The following is a 20,254-nucleotide window of genomic DNA, read 5'->3' on the forward strand; positions in this document are numbered from 1 at the left end:
ATTTATTGGAGTTGTAGTAGAGGTTTCCCAAGAAAATTTCTAAGTATCTACAAAATATTTTTCTTTCTCTAAGAAACAAAATTTAAAATTTTGAATGTTACATCATTCAACATGTTTAATAACTGTTTGACTGTAAACATTTGTGCCTCATTTTAAAAATTAATCCCAACTTTAAGTATAGTCAATTCTTGAGGTTTCATTCATATATAGAGAGCAGTGTTATGAAAAATCCTACACTTGTTTATTCTTACTTGGCAACTTAATGCAAAATATGTGTATTTACTTTTGGCAGCAAGTTTACTGCTATACATTTGTCTGAAGATGGTATTAAAAACTCAACTTCTAATTTCTTAGCAGAATATGATGGAATGGAACCAGAAGAGTCATTCAAGATCTTCTAGCTGGCAGGAGGGAATCAAACTGGAATTTGAAAATTGAGTGAGAAAATTAAATTAAAAAAAAGAAAAAAAGTGAGTGAGGGAGTACACATTTGGCACAGCAGTTAAGATGTTGCTTTTGATTCTCTGCATCCCCCAGCAGAGTCTTCGGGGTCGTGTCCCTGCTCTGCTCCTGCCGGAGAGCTTAACATTCATGAGCATCCTGGGAGGCAGCAGGTGATGTCTCAAGCACTTTGGGTCCCTGCAACCCAGGTGGGAGACCAGGATGGAGTTTTGCACTCCTGATTTTGGCCTAGCCAAGCCCAAGCTGCGGTGGGCATTTGGGGAGTGAATCAGTGCATGGAAGATCCTTCTCTCTCTCTCTCTCTCTCTCTCTCTCTCTCTCTGGGTCATTCTGCCTTTCAAATAAATGAAGATAAATGGAACACAAAAAAACTGGCTGATGATAATTTGAAGAATGGATGATTCGCATATGGGTAAATGAGTATGAGTTGGTCACAGTGACTTCTGAGAGCACATGTTGTGACTGAATCTGAAGCAGGAAAGTAGCTTAATTCTCGAGCTTAAAATGGCATCTTTTGGAAATGAAATGAAGTGGGAGAGAATGAATAAGATAATTAAAAGAATCAGGACTGAAATTTTAGCAGACATATCTAGAACATTTATCTGGCATCTATTATATGTGAGTTACCATCTAATATTCACCACTCATGACAATATTATTATGTGCCATAATTCTCCTTCATTTAGGTATGAAGAACTTGAAGTAGAGATCCACTGTCAAGGCCAACCAGGAAGTGGCAGAGACACCAAAGTCCATGTTATTAATTACTATAAAACGATCCTCTTGTACTAGAACAGAGGCTTTCAACATGAACTTGAACCCAAGATATCAACGGGGAGTACAATATTACCCTTAATTTCATATCTATGTGAATATTTTCCCAGTTTCATCAGAGACTCAAAGTGATGAACTCAAATAAAGGTAGGAAACACTGCACTAAAACAATGAACAAAACCAATATTTTCTTCAGTTTTTTTAGAAACAAAGACAACTGTAAAAACACGGATTTAGGTTTAAAACTATAAAGATGTAGTAGGAACAGCCTCTGGGAAGAGAATAGCAAAGAAAATTGGGCTTTTAACAAACAGAAAGTTCCAAATGTGCTGACAGTGTGAGGGAGTTCACCGGAGGATCAGGGCAGCAGGAAGACAGGGCAGTGGAGAGCACCTCCTGTTGTGGTCTGGGTCATTTGGGCCACATGCTGAACAGTTTTCTTCTTAGTGCCACACTCCAGAGGAACACTGAGCAGTGAAGTGAGGTCTATTCAAGAAAGGAGCACCAACTGCTCTAGGTATAAAAACCCCACCATGGAAGGAAGAGTTGAATTCTCTGGGAATGATGGCCTGCAGAAGAAAAGCCACAATAGATTTGCACTAGTCACGAAGAACAAATGAGAATCAGAGGTTAGGATGAGACAGAGTTCACCTTCGTCTATCAGGAGAAGAATTTTGTTGAATAGGAAATTCGTGACCCCATGATCCCTGCAAGTATCTAAACAAAAACAGTCAATGGTAACCAAACTTGAGGCGAAGGGAAACTAGAAAAAACTCACCATGGGGCTGACCTTGTGGCAAGGTGGTTTAAGCCACTGGTGCCAGTTTGAGTCTGGCTGCTCCACGTGCAGGGCAACTCCTCGCTTATGTGCCTGGGAAAGCAAAGGATAATGGCCCAAATACTTGGGCCCCTGCACCCAGGTGGGAGACCTGAATGGAGTTTCAGGCTCCTGTCCTCTGCTGGCCCAACCCTGGCTGTTGAGGTCATTTGGGGAGTGTATCAGTGGGTAGAAGACCTCTCTCTCTCTCTTGTCTCTTCTTTTTTCTCTGTCACTCTGCCTTTCAAATAACTAAAATAAACCTTCACAACATCAACATAGTTAAGGTCTAAGGAATCTACATGTTAAAATGCATGTGATGAAAAACTAGTTTGTACTGGCTGCTAGAAGACCATATGCCATTGATCTTACTGCAAGATTGTAAAAGTTCTTACTGGAAAAAAAATGCCTCAATAGAGAACATTTACATTGTCTTTAATTTCTAAATACAGAATGAGCAAGCCATACCATGTAGCAACACTGTACTATCATCTATAGAAACGATGCCGCTCTCAGGCCTACAAAATTACCACGTTTATTAGTAGAAGCTTTCACAAAGCATGATTTCTAGAATTATGATACATTTCTGAAGCGACTTTCAGACAGGGACGTATTCTCAAGTGCTTCAGAAATACCAACCATTGTAGATGTTCTGATTTACAATGTACAGTCAGAGGTGTGTGGATCATCAGTCCTCAGCAAAGGCAGGAAGGTAGGAACAAAGGAGTTTGGGAGCTCATGGAGCAAGGTGGGAGTGTCGCTGGTCTCCCCCAGACCCTAGCATAGTATAATGTGGGGCCTGAGCAAATGTTTATGTTACTCACATCCACTCTAGTGCTGGGGTTCTGTAAAACACATTTCCATCACACACTACCCCTCCCCTGCCCGTGCCATAGACTAAAGAAAGTGCAAGTGCTCACTGTCATTCCTGAGGAAGTTATTAAGTAGTTGGAAAAGAGGAAAACTATCCCAGGAGTCTTGTGGTTGAGCCTCCAGTGCAGTGTCCATATCCACTGTGAAAAGAGCCCAGAATTTCTCTGCATGCTCAGCCAGCAAATCAGGCCACCAGGCAAATGCCTACACAGAGATAAAGAAATAAAGGGGGAACAGTTTACCTGTTAGAAACAGACACAATCACCATGTCATTTGAAAATATTGCACAATGTTTTGCTTCATAAACAAGTTTGACAAAATATAGTTTTTTAAAAGATTTTATTTATTTGAAAGACAGAGGTATAGAGGTAGAGACAGAGAGAGGTCTTCCATCTGTTGGTTTCACTCCCCAAATGGCCACAACAGCCGGAGCAGAGCCAATCTGAAGCCAGGAGCCAGGAGCTTCTTCTGGGTCTCCTACATGGTTACAAGGGTCTAAGGACTTGGCCATCCTCCGCTGCTTTCCCAGGTGCATTAGCATAAAGTTGCATTGGAAGTGGAGCAGCTGGGACTTGAACTGGGACCATTATGGGATGCTGGCACTGGAGTCCAGGGCTTTAACCTGGTGCACCACAGCACTGGCCCCAAAATATAATATTTTTAAAGGTGAGAAGAAATTGTAAGGATACACAACCTCATTATTATATAAATAAAATTTGTATTGATAAATACAAACCAAACCTAAAATAGAATTAAAATGTACAATATTTGTTGTTTTATAAAATAATACATATTACAAAAACATTGGAAAGCATATAGACCAAACAAAAAAGAAAAATTCCTATAATTGATAATTTAAAAATTACTGATATTTTTTTCTGTGCATAAACATTTGGCATCATACTCTATCCTCCTACAATTTCACTTTGGATGATAGCATTAATCTACTATTTCCCATCTCAAATGGGTGTTTTCAAGTTTTTGCTGTTCCTAAAGATAGTGCAACAAATATGTGAACATAAAAATCTGTGAATACAATACTGATTATTTTCTTAAGATACATTTACAAAAGCTACTGGATTAAAGGCTATGTATTTTAGGGTCTTTACAAATTGTAAATTGCTCTTCAGCAGCCAGTTATCATCTGAAAACAAACTGGATCACACTGTTATTCTACTTAAAACCCCTTTTTCATCTTCCCAGTGCATGGGTAGTAAAATTCAAAACCCTGAAATGACTTATCAAGAACTGCATGTTCTCCCTTCTCTAGGGTCTAAAATATAGCTTCACAAAGTGGGATTTCTTGACCCTCCAATGTGAACTTCAAAAAGTTTATGAAAAATAGAATTAAAAGGTGACTATTTTGTTGCAAAAAGGGGGCTGGTGTCATGGTTCAGCACTGCTGCTGTAACCCCAGCATCCCAGATGGGCACTAGTTTGAGTCTTGGCATCTCCATTTCTTCTCTTTTGACAGGCAGAGTTAGACAGTGAGAGAGACAGAGAGACAGAGAGAAAGGTCTTCCTTCCGTTGGTTCACCCCTGAAATGGCCGCCATGGCCAGCGCTGCGCTGATCCAAAGCTAGGAGCCAGGTGCTTCCTCCTGGTCTCCCTTGCTGGTGTAGGGCCCAAGCACTTGGGCCATCCTCTCCACTGCCTTCCCGGGCCACAGCAGAGAGCTGGACTGGAAGAGGAGCAACCAGGACAAAATCCAGTGCCCCAACTGGGACTAGAACCCGGGGTACTGGCGCCACAGGTAGAGGATTAGCCAAGTGAGCTGCAGCGCTGGCCGGCATCTCCACTTCTAATACAGCTCCCTGCTAATGAGTCTGGGAAAGCAGCAGAGGATGGCCAAGTACTCGCTACCTGCCCACCACCGTGGGAGATCTAGATGAAATTCCAGGTCCCTGTTGTGGACATTTGTGGAATGAACCAACGGATGGAAGATACCTTTCTCTATCTCTCCCTCTCTGTTCTCTGCCTTTCAAATAAATAAAATAAACAAATCTTTAAAAAAATTGAAATTCATGCATAGAATAGTCTTCAAAAAGGTCAGGGAAAATGTGTATTATGAAAAAGCTATGCTTGGGTTTCAAAAAAATTTTTGCACCAAAATAAACATCTTTTAATCCCATTTCCATGAACTTTTTTGAAGTAACTTAATAAACTGATTCCCTCTCAGTGGTCTCTCTGATACCTAGTAGTTATTTTTCCCCGCACAGGATTTAGGAATGCTTATAAAGTCAGGTATGTGAATATTTCAACATCTGCCTTTTACACTATAAACACTATACAGGCTTATCTATTTGTGTTCTGTTTACCAGCTTGGCACTTTATTTTGCCTTTCACGTAATGGAAATAATTATTTCAAAAAATTTTCGCTGTTTTGGTGGGTGAAATTACTGCTTAATTTTTTAGAGAGCCAGGGGCCAGCATTCTGGTGCAGTGCATCAGCCTAGCACGTGCAATGACACTAGCATTCCAGATGAGTGCTGATTTGAGTCCCAGCTGCTCTACTCCAATTTAGTTCCCTGCTAATGAACCCGGGAAAGCAGCAGAAGATGGCCCCAGTACTTGTTTCCTGCACCCACGTGGGAGACCCAGAAGAAGCTCCTGGTTCCTGGCTTCAGAGCAGCTCAGCTCTGGCCGTTGCAGTCATCTGGGGAGTGAGCCAGTGGAATGGAAGACCTCTCTCTCTCTGGCTCTACCTCTCTCTGTAACTCTTTCAAAGAAATAAAATAATTCTAAAACAAAAAACAAAAAACAAAAAACAAAAACAAAAACACTGCAGGCGACAGCTTTCCCTGCTACACCACAGCACCGGCCCAAGCTTCATTTAATTTCACCAAATATAAATTGATTTATAATGGAGACAAGACACAAAATAAAAATGCGGATTATAAAATTCTGACACACTATTTTCTTAAAATCTCATAAAATGAATATGATCTTGAAATAGATTACAAGAGTAACCAGCACACCTCTTATAGATGAGCAGGGTAATATGAAAAATAGAACTGAGAGTAAGGGTCATCTTAATGGCTGACTCAATGGTGATTCAGTGCTTTCTGGTTAAGTATCTACTAGAATGGGTGTATGACAAATGAAATAAAAATAAAAAATTACATAGGATGTCATTACATATGTCTTGTTCTTATCTTTTGGAATTATAGGGGTGAGTGACAAGGAATAGAAGAATCTGAGACTCTCCGTCTGAGTAGAGCACTTCAGAATCACTAGTAAAAACACAGAACTGTAGGAACAGACGTTTTCAAATTCTCACTTCCTGTTCATAGCCAACACCTTTGAGAAAGGTTTAAACTAAAAAACAAAAAAAACAAAAAAAAAAAACAAAATAAAGGAAACAAACCCAGTCATGTTAGCTCAGGACTGCTTCAAGACTTTGAGAGAAAATCCCAAAGTTCATTTTAAAGTTAACTTGGAAGAGACAGCCAAGTGGAAAATGAAATGAAATAGAATATAAATTTAAAACACACACACACACACACACACACACACACAGCTTCAGCCTGCTAAAATTTTGCCATTAACCCAAAATTTTTTGTATGTTTTATAGAAGTATATATTCATATTTTGGATTGCACTTCTGATGATATTACTCTTGATGAATGTAAGGGAAAACTGAATGCCCATCCTAATGAGCAGAGGAAGATTTAAGCTATCACTGCCTTTGAAAATGAAATTAAGAATTGCAATTATGTTGAGCATTCAGGGTCAGTTCTACCACCTGCCCTCCTCCCCCTGTTCTTGCTATCCCACTGGGTGGCAGTCATCCCAACCTGGGTTGGCAGCCAGAAGATGGCTGTATATAATTTCCTCCCTAGGGTACCATTCTTGAGAGGTGGCTGAGGTACAACAGCATCAAGGTCTCCACGAGGGAGGAAAAAACCCTTGCAGAAATGTATCCACTACAAGGATATCAAAAGTGAGGATTATCGGGATTTAAGGTGGAGTGGCTCTGAGGTTAAGCCATTAATTAGTGCAGAGTGTACTTACAGAGGCAGAAGGTGATGTTTAGTTTGCTGATGTGGGACACACAAAACGCAACTTGACTACAAATTCTTTTGCAACTCTATTTCTTTCAAAATTTTCACAATAAATAAATCATAAACACCAAAAATAATGCATGTAGCAGCTGCCAATACTTTGAAAGCCTGCTTTGTGTACTGAATGTAGATGGAAAGAGTGCAGGTAAGAATGACTCCTGCACCTGGAAGAAGAATGCTGATCTTCTGACTCAAAGATGAGACTTGCATCATTGCTCGCACATCTGATCCCTGTGTGGATCTCTACTTCCTCTTCTGCAAATTGGCAACAACACCACTTGCTCTCACCTCCCCCAGGGTCATTGTGAAAATCAAATGGATATGAAAATACTTGTTGTACAAATGTAATAAACAAATGCTGTTGCAAGTAATCACAAAAATGTGTTGAAATTCGTACAGATGTCATAATGTGAGTTTAGGTATTCTAAAAATAATAGTAATGTACAACATTAATTAAATGTTTTCTCTAAAAGTCTTATAGACATTATCCTGTTTAATTCCCCAAACAATCCTTTCAGGTAGATAGTATAATTATCCTCATTTTGTATGTTAGCAAACAGAGACTAAATTACGTGCCCAAAGACAAATAGTTGTTGGGTAACAGAGCAATGATTTGATTCCAGGTCAACTGGAGTCTAGAAACCAAGCTCTCACACAGCTGGCCCCTTTTTAATTCTTAAATAGCTATATAGAGAATATTGTCTGCCTATCTGTCTACCCATCCATCTATCCGTCAACCCTTCTTTCCTTCCTCCCATCTATTCATCCAGCCCCCCATCCCTCCATCTAGTTTCATATATTAGACACTAATAATGTCCCCCAACTTTCTGCCAGAAAAAATGATTATTTGTCTGACTTCTTTTTAACTTTTCTAATTTCTTTAAGGTCTGAGGGTTTTGACTACTTTAATCCTCAAAATATAGTAAAAATTTTATAGTTTAAAACATCAAAAGGAGGATGGCTGCATAAGTGAGGAAAAATAATGAACCTAATTTTGGAGCATCTGATATGCTTATTTTCCTCAGGATAATCTGGCAATTTTGTGATTTGTAGATGATCCTAAAAGCTCTGGAGACCACCCAAGGGCTAGGGTATCCCCAGTCACTGCCATATGCATGTACAAAACTCACATAACAATGGGATGTTGAGAGGCCATAATCTGGGAATACCATAGCACTCCTAAGGAGCTGGTGAAATTGCCTAGAACTTTCAGAGTGATGCCTAAACTACTGCCTAACCATACGTTGCTTTGGAGTCACTACTTTGATTATCTCCCTGATAATAGGGCTCATGAATAAACATAAATATCAAAATAATCAGGTGAAAAATGCTTCAGAAAATGTCAGTGTAAAGTATTCTCACTCTTACATATTTAAAAGTTAAACGATTAACAAACATTTTTGGAAAGATGTTTATATCCATGCCATTTCTTTTCGGAGTCAATGCTGGATATTATAATCAAATGAAAGCCATTTGCTAGTGATTCTCTTCCAAAATGACAGTCATTTGCTGGTTCAGAGGCTAAAACAACCTTGAATTTACACCCACCTTGAAAATAGTTGGCTTATGTCACCAGAAATCCAGATATAAATAATATAGAATTAAGATTAGTCTAATTGTTAAGCTTATTGTTACCTAGTTTACTAATAGTAAAAAGATTTTGTGAGATTAACTATTTTACACAACCACACTTTTATTCCTTAGCTGTGCAGTTCAGTGGAGAAGAATAAGGATTTACTAACGAAGGAAGGGAAGAAGGGATCCAAATGCCCTTTCTCTTTACATGAGAATCCATTCTGAAGCATAATTTGGTTGAAATACTATTGTTCATAGGAAGAAACATATGTACAAGTATGGGTGTGTATGCTGAACTTCCCTCACCCCAGCTCCATTGCTGGGGCAGTCTGGGAAAGAACCAGCTGAGGCGCAAGATAAATTAGCCATGTGCATTGAATTGCCAGCTCTCTACACTGCAAATATCAAACTGTAGCCAAAAAACCTTCTTGCCTATAGTGTCACCAAAATGGTGGCTGGCATATTTTAGAGAATTTAACTCAAGATTTGGCTGATAAGTGATGAGCTGTGCTCTTACTGATCAAATTCTCTCCCTCCTCTACAGATACTCTTTCTTTTCCATCCTCCTTGGGCAGAGTCCTGGGACACGCCAGAGTACAAGGGAAGGAAAAGAACAAAGTGGAAGCCGACATCATAATCATCCCCCATACCGCTGCATTCTTGCTATGATGCTCCTGCCAAACCTGTCAGCAGAACCAGGGCAGAATGACCACTCCAGCCACTCAACTCAACAAGAAGGGGGGCACCGTGGCTCAATAGGCTAATCCTCCGCCTGCGGTGCTGGCACCCCAGTTTCTAGTCCCTTTTGGGGTGCTTGAGTCTGTCCCGGTTGCCCCTCTTCCAGGCCAGCTCTCTGCTGTGGCCCAGGAGTGCAGTGGAGGATGGCCCAAGTCCTTGGGCCCTGCACCCTGCATGGGAGACCAGGAGGAAGCACCTGGCTCCTGGCTTTGGATCAGCGCGGTGTGCTGGCAGCAGCGCGCTGGCTGTAGCAGCCATTGGAGGGTGAACCAACGGTAAAGGAAAACCTTCCTCACTCTCTCTCTCTCTCTCTCACTGTCCACTATGCCTGTCAAAAAAACAAAAACAAAAACAAAAAACAGGAAGGTGATGTGATTCATTGGAAAATGCCATGTCTGGAGTTTGGTCTGAGTCTGCCCCCAGAAAATCTCTCGCTGTGTACCTCTAGTGAGCTGCTCAACCTTCCTGGGTCTGTTTTCTCACCAGTAAAACAGTGTGTGCAGAAGGGATGTGCTGGTGAGTGCCTCTGGCTTTCCCAGCAGGCTTGTGGGATTCCCAGTTTTGTCAAAGCACATGATTTCTCAGTGGAGAGCTGTCAGGTGAGTCTGCTTAAGATCTGAGTCCCAAATACTCTGCTTCTGATCAGGCTTCCGGCTAATGTGCCTGGGAAACAGCAGATGATGGACCAAGTACTTAGGATCCTGCCACCCACATGGGAGACCTGGATTGAGTTCCTGGCCCTGGATTCAGCCTGACCCAGTCCTAGCTGTTACAGGCATATAGGGAGCGAACCAGCAGATAGATAGACAGATGGATAAATAGACAGATAGACAGCCAGCTAGCCAGATGGCTCGATCAGTCTCTCTGTGTGTCACTATGCCTTTCAAGTAAATGAAAATAAATAAGTAAGCATTAAAGAAAAAGATTTCTGGTCAAAGTCTAGTCCCTCAAATGTGGAGACAGCCTTAAAGATTTTCTAGAAAAGAATTTAAACCATCTTTCTAAGGGGAAAACAGGGATTCTGAAGAAAAGCCCGAGAGGAGAGGTCGAGAGGCCTTTAGGGAGGAGGGAAGGCTGCCTTGTAAGTAAGTGACTGTCAAAGATCTGAAGGACATGAAACCTGCTTAACAGAGAAATTGCTGAAGGATAGAAACAACCTCTTAGCCCTGCAAAGTAAACTGCCACTGCGGGGAGACGCAGAATGAAGATAAAAGGAGCTGACACCTGAGCCACTTGAAGGTCTCTCCGAGGCAGACACATTAACCTCCACCAAGGGAGCCGGGCTAGGTGCTCTTTCAGTGAGTGAAGAAACTCCAGCTTGAACATCCAGCAAAATAAATATCAGTGCAGAGTGCAGTCCACCAATTCACTTTGGAAGTGACTTTGGAATCAGACCAATTCACTCTTGCCTATTGTTCAGAAAGAGAGTCAGATCTGGCTTTTTGAAAAAGCAAAAACAATCGAAGACACAAACCAAAGTCAAACTTTAAATGCCCTTAGTCATGTTTCACTTAGAAGGTGGGCAGTAGTTATGTGTGTAATTATTCATAAGACACATTCACTTATACACTAAGATTAGTCCATCCAGAGGAGAATAGACAGTAAGTCCAAGGAGAGGACTGCGTTGGCTTTAACATAACCACAGTCAGAGTGGATTCTATCTGAAATTCACATAAAAGAGTCATTCCATACTGGAAAAGCAGGGGAAACAATTGTACTCACCTCTCTTCCCTGAAAGATTCCAAGAATATGAAAGCAGTGTGGAATAGAAAAATACCAGAGTGTTATAAAGCATTTTAAAAAGAGGCCATCATGTTTGTTCTCCATCTCTATATACAATAGAGTGAAATTCATGTGTTATGATTACCTATCAATAAAGTCAACCATATTTTTGAGAGTTGGAAAATACATAATACTTCCATTCTAACTAGATTAAGGTATAGTATACTTTAAGAAGCATTTTAGTGATTGTAGGGAGCATATTTAGTATATTTCTGTGAAAGGCACAGGGATATTTATGTACCTTTTTTCTGAAATATACTCTGCAGTTGGATATCTGATTAGAATCTTTTTAATCCAAAGGGCCTAATGCTCTGATGATAATGCCTCTAAATAACAAAGACAAAATGTACATATATTTTAGCATATAATCATTTTCATTGTAGCATAGCAGTAGAGCCAGCCTAGAAAAGAACCTCCTGGGAATTCATTTCAAATTATTGAAGCAGCTGTTTCTTCAGTTTAAAATAAAATATCCATAACAAGTTCACACATGACAGATGCAAGCTAAAACCTAGATTCCATAGTGTGAGCTAAAAGCAGATGTTTTGAATGATCATATTTACAACCACATACAATAAATTTCAGTTACCTATAGGAAGGTTTCGTGAATATTCCTTTCTAAGAATTTGCCTAAAATTTAGTTCCTGTAGTTTCTTATACTTTTGAGAACAAGGCTTTATTAAATATGAATAGTCTATAAATTTGTATGTAATTGGCTTTTTTTCATGTACTTCTTCAAGAATAAAGGTACTGCTAGGGCACTAAAATTTATTATATTCACTTAGTTTCTCACATTTCTCCCATCCTACTCAGAAAACAAAGTCTTTTGTTTTTGTAAATAATCTCATGACTGTTTGAGAATTTTAAGTCTTAGAATAAGCAGTTTGCCTGCTGAAAACTACTCCTGTCATCAGTTAATGTGCAATTAGAATTTTTAAAATGATAAGCAATGCAAGTTCAGTGAAAAGTCAATGCTTGGTGGGAAAAGTGGGAGACTAGAATTACCAACCATACATTGATGAATGTCTTCTATTCAATTTCATGTGAAGGCTCATTAAAATTTTCATTTTTAATACAAACTTCAGTTTTTCACCTAAAACAATCATGGCATGGCTGAAAAAGTGATTTGGCATCACAAGACAGATCTGTTCTAGCTTTGTATCACATTCATTTTACGTCTGGAGACAGATTCTATAAGGTCATCTATGTTCCTCATTGTCAAGAATAAATATGAAATATTATATATATATATATATGCACACGCTATGTAACATACGAGGGGGTTTGGAAATGTTCATGGAAGATCACATTATCTTTTAATTCCTTTTTCCATGAACCCTTGGAAACTTCTTTGTATGGGAGTTATTTTTCAAGGGCATTCACTTATGTTCTCAAGGTTTCCATAGGTGAATGGCCAGATTTATGTCAAGACCACAGCTAGGCCACCGCAGTGGTATTGCTCCGCTATGGCAAAGCATCATGTAGGGGTTCACACTATAGCTAAAACAAGTCATCACCTCTGCGTGGTGCTCTTCATTCTGTTGTAGGACTTCTATACAGAGCTCTGCTAGATGGAGAACCTCTTCCAGCTTTCTAGCAGGAGTCGCTTGGTTCATGGTCTCTACATTAAAGAGAAAATAATAATGTTACCTTGAAAATACAAAGTCAAATGTATTCTAAGATGTAATGATGAGACCATGGTGTTGTGTTGAAATAGAATGATAAAACATATTTTTGAGATTTCTAGGAAATAGAAGTGAATACATTATTTGAAAAAAAGCCCAATTTACCAGACTGAAGAAAATATTTCACCCACAAAGCATTCATAAACAACTGTGAGTGCTTTTCCATTTTATATATAAGAACTAACAGGTGCATCAGCACATTAGATGCTCAACTTCTGCAACAAACAACTTATAATTCTCCCCAAGGTCACAAACACAAAGAGAGCAGATACCACAGTCTTTTCCTTTTCTCTGTATTGTATTATCAATACAATACCATTTTCACCAGATGAGTCATTTCTGGCATTAGCAAAACCCATTTTTTTTTTGTTATTGTTGCTATTTAAATTCGCAGCCTGAAATGTCTATAGTTTATGTTGATCTTAAATTCAATAAGTACAAGTCACCTAAAACAACCCTGACAGCCTGCAATTAACTGATTTCCTCCCTGACTTCCCTGCCACCATCCCACTCCACCTTCCACTTGCAAGGGGTGGGTTGTGGGTGAGCTGAGTGGGAGGGAGAGAGGGCAAGAAGCATTCTTTAAAGCTGAAGGATCTTTCAGGCCAAACCTGTATAAAAAGGACAGCCTACACTAAGATTCAGTGCAGCCACCTGAAACTCAGCAACAGAGAAGGCAAAGTAGTTGACTGCAAAGATATTAAAAAATGGCAGAAATTAGAGGTGTGCTGGATAATGAAAAGGTTTTGAAACTGAATGAGAAGAGCTGAGTTTCCAACAAAGACAATAAAGATGATAAACCAAGTCAGATTCATGTGCTCTCTGGCTAAGTCACGAGACTATAGGGGAGGGAAATCAAAGTTTTTATTAAAAGAGCCTTTTCCTGTGGAACGTAAAGAGCCATTTTCTTTCCTGCAATAGATCCTTTTCCTCAACCTCCTTCTTCTAAATCTTCAGCCTTCAAATTGGAGCAGATGCATCATTTGCTTTGCTCTAATTTGTTCCCAAGTGACCTGCAATGATGTGAGAAGTCTTGTGGTTGGTGCTTGTTCATTGAACACTTTTTTTCTGTAGACCAGACATGTGGGGTTCACTACTCCTACCCCACAAACCCCACAACTCCCATGCTATGTACACATCCTACTAAATCTTCATGCAGTCTGCAAAGCCCTTGTTTGTGACAGAGATCAAACAAAACAATGACTCTTTAGGAAAATCAGTTCTGCATACACTAAATAGTTGAATATGTCTACAGTGCTCTAAGCTGTGGGAAATAGGAGGAGGTATAAGACACTCCCCTGATCTCAATTCAAAACCCAAAAATCACAACTGATAGTATTCTTAGACATCAACTATTGAAATGTTAATCTGTTTCATGAGTATTTCAACATCCTTCAGTGAGGGTGAAGGCAATGACGATCATGACTTTGCATGGTAGCCTATCCATTTTGGGGAAACCCTAAGTGTGACAACTAAGTCAAGAAAGCAAGAATCTGAAGACTAGTTTGGCAGCCACACAAAGAAAACACAACAGTGATGCAGGAGATATGAGGGGAGACTTGAAAGCAGGTGGGGTTAGGGGAGACATCAGGGGAAAGTTAAGCCAACAGCATGGACATAAAGGATTAAAAATGACCTATGAAATCAGGGAAGGTTGCCTGGAGAAGCGGAACTGTATGATAAATGCAGCACATTTTGGAGGAAGGTGAGGATGATGATGAATACAAATGGTATAGCTTCTTTGAGAGCCACTGATGCTTCAGGTATGACACTGGACAGTTACTTTTTTTTTTTTTTTTTGGTGGACAAATGGAATTAAAAGAGGTTTATTTTGGTTCAAAAACTTTTGAAATCCATCACCAGGCTTTTCATATTATGATTTCCCATGAACTTTCTGAAGACATCTTTGAAGTACCTAGGATAGTAATCATTCCAAGGACTATGAACTTCCATAAAAAATACAATCTTGAGATACCAACACACGGATTTGGGATTATCTGACAAAAAATTTAAAGCAGCGATGATAACAATGCTGCATCAAGCAATTACAGACACTTTTGGAACAAATGAAAAAAATATCACTTCTTGGAAAAGACATAAAAAATACACAAAAGAACAAAGTAGAAATTTAGAAGCATAAAAATAATAGAAATAAAGTTGCATTAAGGGGACTCAGAAGGAGAGATGGCAAAGGAAACATCAGAGAACTTGAAGACAAATTCAGTGGAAATTGTCCCATTGGGATGAAGGAGACAAAACAGACAAGAAAAAAATGAACAGAGCTCAGAGATCCATGGGAAAATAAAAGAAGAGCTGACGTTTAAATGATTGAAGGCCCGAGAAGAGACTGGGCAGGAGTGAAAATGTTTTCCAAGGAATATGGTTAAAAATGTCCCAGATGTGGTGAAATTCATAAAGTCAAGAAGATAAGTTAATCTCTAAGAGGGTTAAGTCCAAATAAATCTACTTCCAGATTTCTAAAATACTGCATTCCCTACAGGAGAAAATGATTCCAGTGACATCAGAAACCACGGTGCAAAGAGAAAACTTTCACATGGCAACTTTATTTAAAACTACTCGGATTCACCAGGCTGTAACCAGGTTGCATTCCTTTCTCACTGTGTTAATTTAAGTGGTATTCTTAGTCATTTTGAATTTTATTTTCTTTATCTTTAAAAGGAGGACTATAATTATAGCTACCCCAGTGGATGTGTGGGAACAGATACACTATTATATATAAAATGCTGCAAAGAGTATCATAGAACAAGCTATGTTAGCAAATAACGCTCACCAGTAACAAACAGCAACTTAATATACAATTGTAACTCAGAATATGTCTCTACTATGTTCATCATTATTAGTGTTACAGTAAATATTATTTAAACTATTTGTGCTTCTGATGATATTGAATAGTTTAACAAATAAATTTTTTGGACCAATAAGAATTTTAAAATTTACAGTCAAGTTGTTTGCTATACCAAGTGAATCACTGGATAGAAGTATAATCACCTTGTATTACCATGTGTTTTTACACTAATTTTCATAACATCTTTATGTCATCTGTATTCTAAATTTATGTGACTTCTAGAAGAGGCAACATGCCTACAGATGAAGTATGACAACAAGAAAGAACTAAAGGTGAGACTTGAACATGGTGTGGTTTGTTAGCACTCATGCCTCATACATACTTGACTGGGGTGAGATGATTGAGAACACTGAGTGATCATGGTAGGCTTTAAGTAAGATAGTAAAAGGAGATGACTATATCCTATAGATAACTGAGTGCAAATGTTTCTTAGCATAATCTCAGAGTAAGCTAATTTTTAGGAAACATATTTGATGGTTGTGTGCCTCAAGAATTGGTAAGGATGTGCGACCTGGAATCTGAGGGAATAATCCAGTAGGATGAGCACCAAGGGAAGACGATAGTGAGATAGATGAGGGGAAGATGTACAAGGGACTGAAGAATTTGTGAGGTGTTGTGAGAGACAGACTTAGGCCAGAGGGGAGTGTGATGAGAAAATGAGGGGACATGGTTCATCAAACTAGCAAATTGATCTTTGATGTGCCACCTCACATAGTTTACCACATAAGCATATTTTAAAGCAAGTCATTTTTTCCAGGCTAAAAAGATAATTATGGTTTTTAAAATCTGCCTATATACAAAGTTAGTCTATCTGGAGCCTCTGCCTGGCAAACTCTTAGTCCTCATTCGAGGGCCAACATCATTGCCACCTCACATGAGGATCTTTCCAGAGCTCTGGAACTGGATCCATTCCTCTACTCTGTTTCGTTCTGAGCCTGTAAATAACCTGTACTCACTTCAAAGTCAGAAATTGCATCTCATTCGTGCAGTTATCTTGTGCAGGTTTTGGATTATGATAGGTATTTAATAAATATTTAAGGAGAATTCAGTAGCATAACTATTATAAGGAAGCAAGTTAAAAATCCAATCAGTACTCGATGACTTTCTTTAACTTTGTGTGGGATTACAAATAGCTCTTCTGTCCCTAATACACCAGGGGAGGGCAAGAGAGCAAGTCCACAGACAAAACACAGCTGTAGTTCAAGAACACTCTCAACTATCTGAGGCATGTTTTTTTCTTAAGTTGTTAAGAAGTTCTTCAGAAAATAGTGCTCAAAATCATTTTTAATTCCCACAAGAAAATCACTTATCTTCCTTAATCTCTCCATCTACAGGATGAGGGTATTAAGATGGGGATTCTTAGTCCAAGGGTTTAGGGGTAGGCTTCAGGGAGTGCTTGAACTCTTTAAAGTCATATGCTAATTTTTGTTGTAGAGGCATTTCTGCAAGAAGAAGTACCCTAATTTTCACCATTTTCTCAAGGTTACCCATAAGTCAAATAAATGCTAAGAATCACTGAATTAGATAATCACTAAGATTCCTTCTAGCCAAGAGAATTTATGCTTCCTATGCATTTGGGGCTTTATTTATTCAATTATATTATTTCAACGTTATTTACATATTCATATAATGTTTTCTATGTTATATGGGAAAAGGGAAAAACAAACAAATTTTTAAAACCACAGACAAGAAACTTATTTTTCTTACATATTTTACTGTATTATTGATTGAATCCTCATAACCATTCTGCAAGTTAGGGAATCATGCCTCCCATTTCCAGAATCTCAAAGAAATTAAAGAAAATGTTCAAGGTCACACAGCTATGGGCTGAGATGGGATTTAAATATTAGCTTTAATGTCATACAAACAGCAATAGTACAACTAGAAATCTTCTTATTCTCAATTCTCTGAATAGGACTAACTCACAGCATACCCTTCTTAGCTTTAGGTACAAGTACGTAATAAGGGAAAAGAATTAAAGAAACAACCGCAAAACTCATCTCTGTTTATGTGCGAATGTATTGAATCGGCTTTTACATTTGTCACTATGTTAAGTGTCAAAAATTCTGTGTCCTAGTGAAACTTAAAAAGTGTCTAAAACATTTTATTCTTTCTAGATTAAGTTTGATGAGAGGATGGAAACTTTGTCCTTGAACATAATAGCCACTCTAATACTTTAAATAAATATCATTTTATCGAGTACACTATGAATGTCATCTCTGTAACCCATCTGACTACAGCCAAGAAGTTTAATGCATTCTGTACTCATAACTCTATTAGATAACAAAGATTATCAATAGATCCATTAAAAATCTGAACACTGTGAATATTTGAGAATTCCTCCTTAAAATGTTTTTTTTTTTTTTCACTCCCTTTGTAAGGTTTCCACAGCATTAGAGATGTTCTCTACATACTTCAGTTTCATTCCTGGTTGTTTATTGTTGTAATATATTTCAAATAGTGACATTAAAAACAAACATGCCTGGTGCTAGAATTGCAGTATAGTGGGTTAAGCCACTGCCTGTGATGCCAGCATCCCATATGGGTGCTGGTTTGAGTCCCAGCTTCTCCACTTCCAATCCTGTTCTCTGCTAATGCACCTGGGAAGGCAGTGGGAAGTGACTCAAATCCTTGCAGCCATGTATTCACTCGGGAGACCTGGATGGAGTTCTGGACTCCTGGCTTCAGCCTGGACAAGCCCTAGCTGTTGCAGTCATTTGAGGAGTGCACTAACAGATAGAAGATCTCTTTTTCTCCCATTTGCTTTTTCTTCTGTCTGTGATTCTGCCTTTCAATGAAATAATCTTTTAAAAAATTTTAAAAAGCAAATATGACAAAAGTAGCAAGGTTTCTTGATGAATTTCAATGCATTGCTCTTGGCTCTGATCCTTCATTTGAGAACATTTTTAGTTTTCTATGATAATATTCCTCAGCTCCCCCAAATAGTTATTTTTACTTATACCTCTGTACATAAAGAAATAGACAGACAATGACCTTAACTTCTAACAAACTGATTGCATCTGTATTTGGAACTAAACATTAAATAGTGTTCAAGGTGGTATTAGATTTATGTACCATAGTGATAATGCCAACCCCAAACGGTCCTGTCCTATGTCCTCTCCTCCTCCCCCCTCCAAACCCATCCTCCTCCCTGTTGCAACTAGGGATACACCAGCTAGGATGTATAAACAAATAATTCCTGTAGATGTACTTGGATTTACTGTTTGGTTTTCAACTCCCCAGAATCTGTGCCCCTGAATTTGATTCAATAAATTCAATAAACATTTATTGCAACTGAAGTACTTATTGAAGGGTGACTGAGTGATGAAACAAGATTATATACATACATATATATGTAGATATATATATTCTCAGAAACCTTTTATTTAAGGAATACAAACTTCATGCATTTCATAAATACAACTTTAGGGACATAATGATTCTTTCCACTGTACCCACTCTCCCATCTTCCTCCTTCCTCTCCTGTGCCCATTTTTCTTTTTTACTAAGATCTAATTTCAATTAATTAAAAACAGAAGATTAACTATATACTAAGTAAAGAGTTCAAAAAATAGTATAAAAAAACCTGTTCCTCAACAGTTTTTGGATTTCTGATTTTTCTATGACCCACTGTTCATTCAGGAGCATGTTGTTCAGTATTCATGTTTGCATCTGTTCTAGAGATTCTTGAGTTGTTGATTTCCAGCTTCATTTAACTGTGGTCAGAGAAGATGCATGGTGTGTTTTCCATGTTTCTGAATTTGCTGAGACTTGCTTTATGGCCTAGCCTGTGGTCTACCCGAGAGAGAGTTCCAAGCAAGGTGAGAAGAACGTGTATTCTGGAAATGTAGGATGAAAAGTTCTGTAGAAATCCTTTAGGTCTATTGGGTCTGTAGTGTCGATTAACTGTTGTTTCCTTGTTGATTTTCTGTCTGGTTGATATGTCCATTGCTAAAAGTGCGATACTGAAGCCCCCATACTCTCCAAAGCTGGTGCTGACCCCTGGTTGCTGGGGTCCCGAGTTGTGTGCATCTATACCCTCCACATAGGCACACAGTGTCCCTCTAATTTGTGTAGCTTTCTCTGCCATTTCCCCCTTAATTCTTCCCTGAGACTGCACTCTGTACCCTTTTTTTAAAAACTATCTTCCCCTAAACTAGAGCAGTAAGTTCCCTCTATATTCTGCCACCTTGGTGTCTCTGTCAATAATATATATTTTTAAAATATTTATTATTTGAAAGAGTTACAGCGAGAGAGAAAGAGAGGGAGAAAGAGAGGAGAGAAATCTTCCACCTGCTGATTCACTTTCCAAATGGCCGCAGTGACCAGAGATGGGCCAGGCAGAAGCCAGAGACCAGGAGCTTCATTGTGGTCTCCCACATGGGTGCAGGGACCCAAGCATTTGGGTCATCCTCCGCTGCTTTACCAGGCACATCATCAGGGAGATGGCTCATAAGTGGAGCAGCCAGGCCTTCAACTGGTGCTCATTTGGGGTGCCGGTGCTACAGACAGCAGCTTAACCCACGGTGCCACAGCGCTGGCCCCAAGATAATATTTTTGACTTTGAGGAATTTGTATGCATTTCTCCTTAACCAGAACAAGGTAGAATATGTCAATA

The 20,254-nt window shown here is 38.9% G+C and overlaps 1 protein-coding gene across 12 annotated transcripts in view; it reads right to left on the bottom strand.

The window, feature by feature from the left end:
* The window catches only part of CADPS2 (calcium dependent secretion activator 2), a 667,233-nt gene that overhangs the window by 88,422 nt on the left and 558,557 nt on the right, over positions 1 to 20,254 (bottom strand). For 10 of the 12 annotated variants that reach the window (XM_008258272.5, XM_008258271.5, XM_051849753.3 and 7 more), the window contains 2 exons: positions 12,603 to 12,706; positions 2,974 to 3,130 (listed from right to left, as the gene is read on the bottom strand). In XM_008258272.5, coding sequence (XP_008256494.3) covers positions 2,974 to 3,130; positions 12,603 to 12,706 — 261 coding nt within the window. Of the gene's footprint in view, positions 1 to 2,973; positions 3,131 to 12,602; positions 12,707 to 20,254 lie in introns of those variants that run through there. The other 2 variants (XM_070071264.2, XM_089329488.1) reach the window with 2 other exon arrangements.

This window comes from Oryctolagus cuniculus, chromosome 3, assembly GCF_051225735.1.
Source record: "Oryctolagus cuniculus isolate XC-2025 breed Fujian yellow rabbit chromosome 3, ASM5122573v1, whole genome shotgun sequence".
Taxonomy (NCBI): domain Eukaryota; kingdom Metazoa; phylum Chordata; class Mammalia; order Lagomorpha; family Leporidae; genus Oryctolagus; species Oryctolagus cuniculus.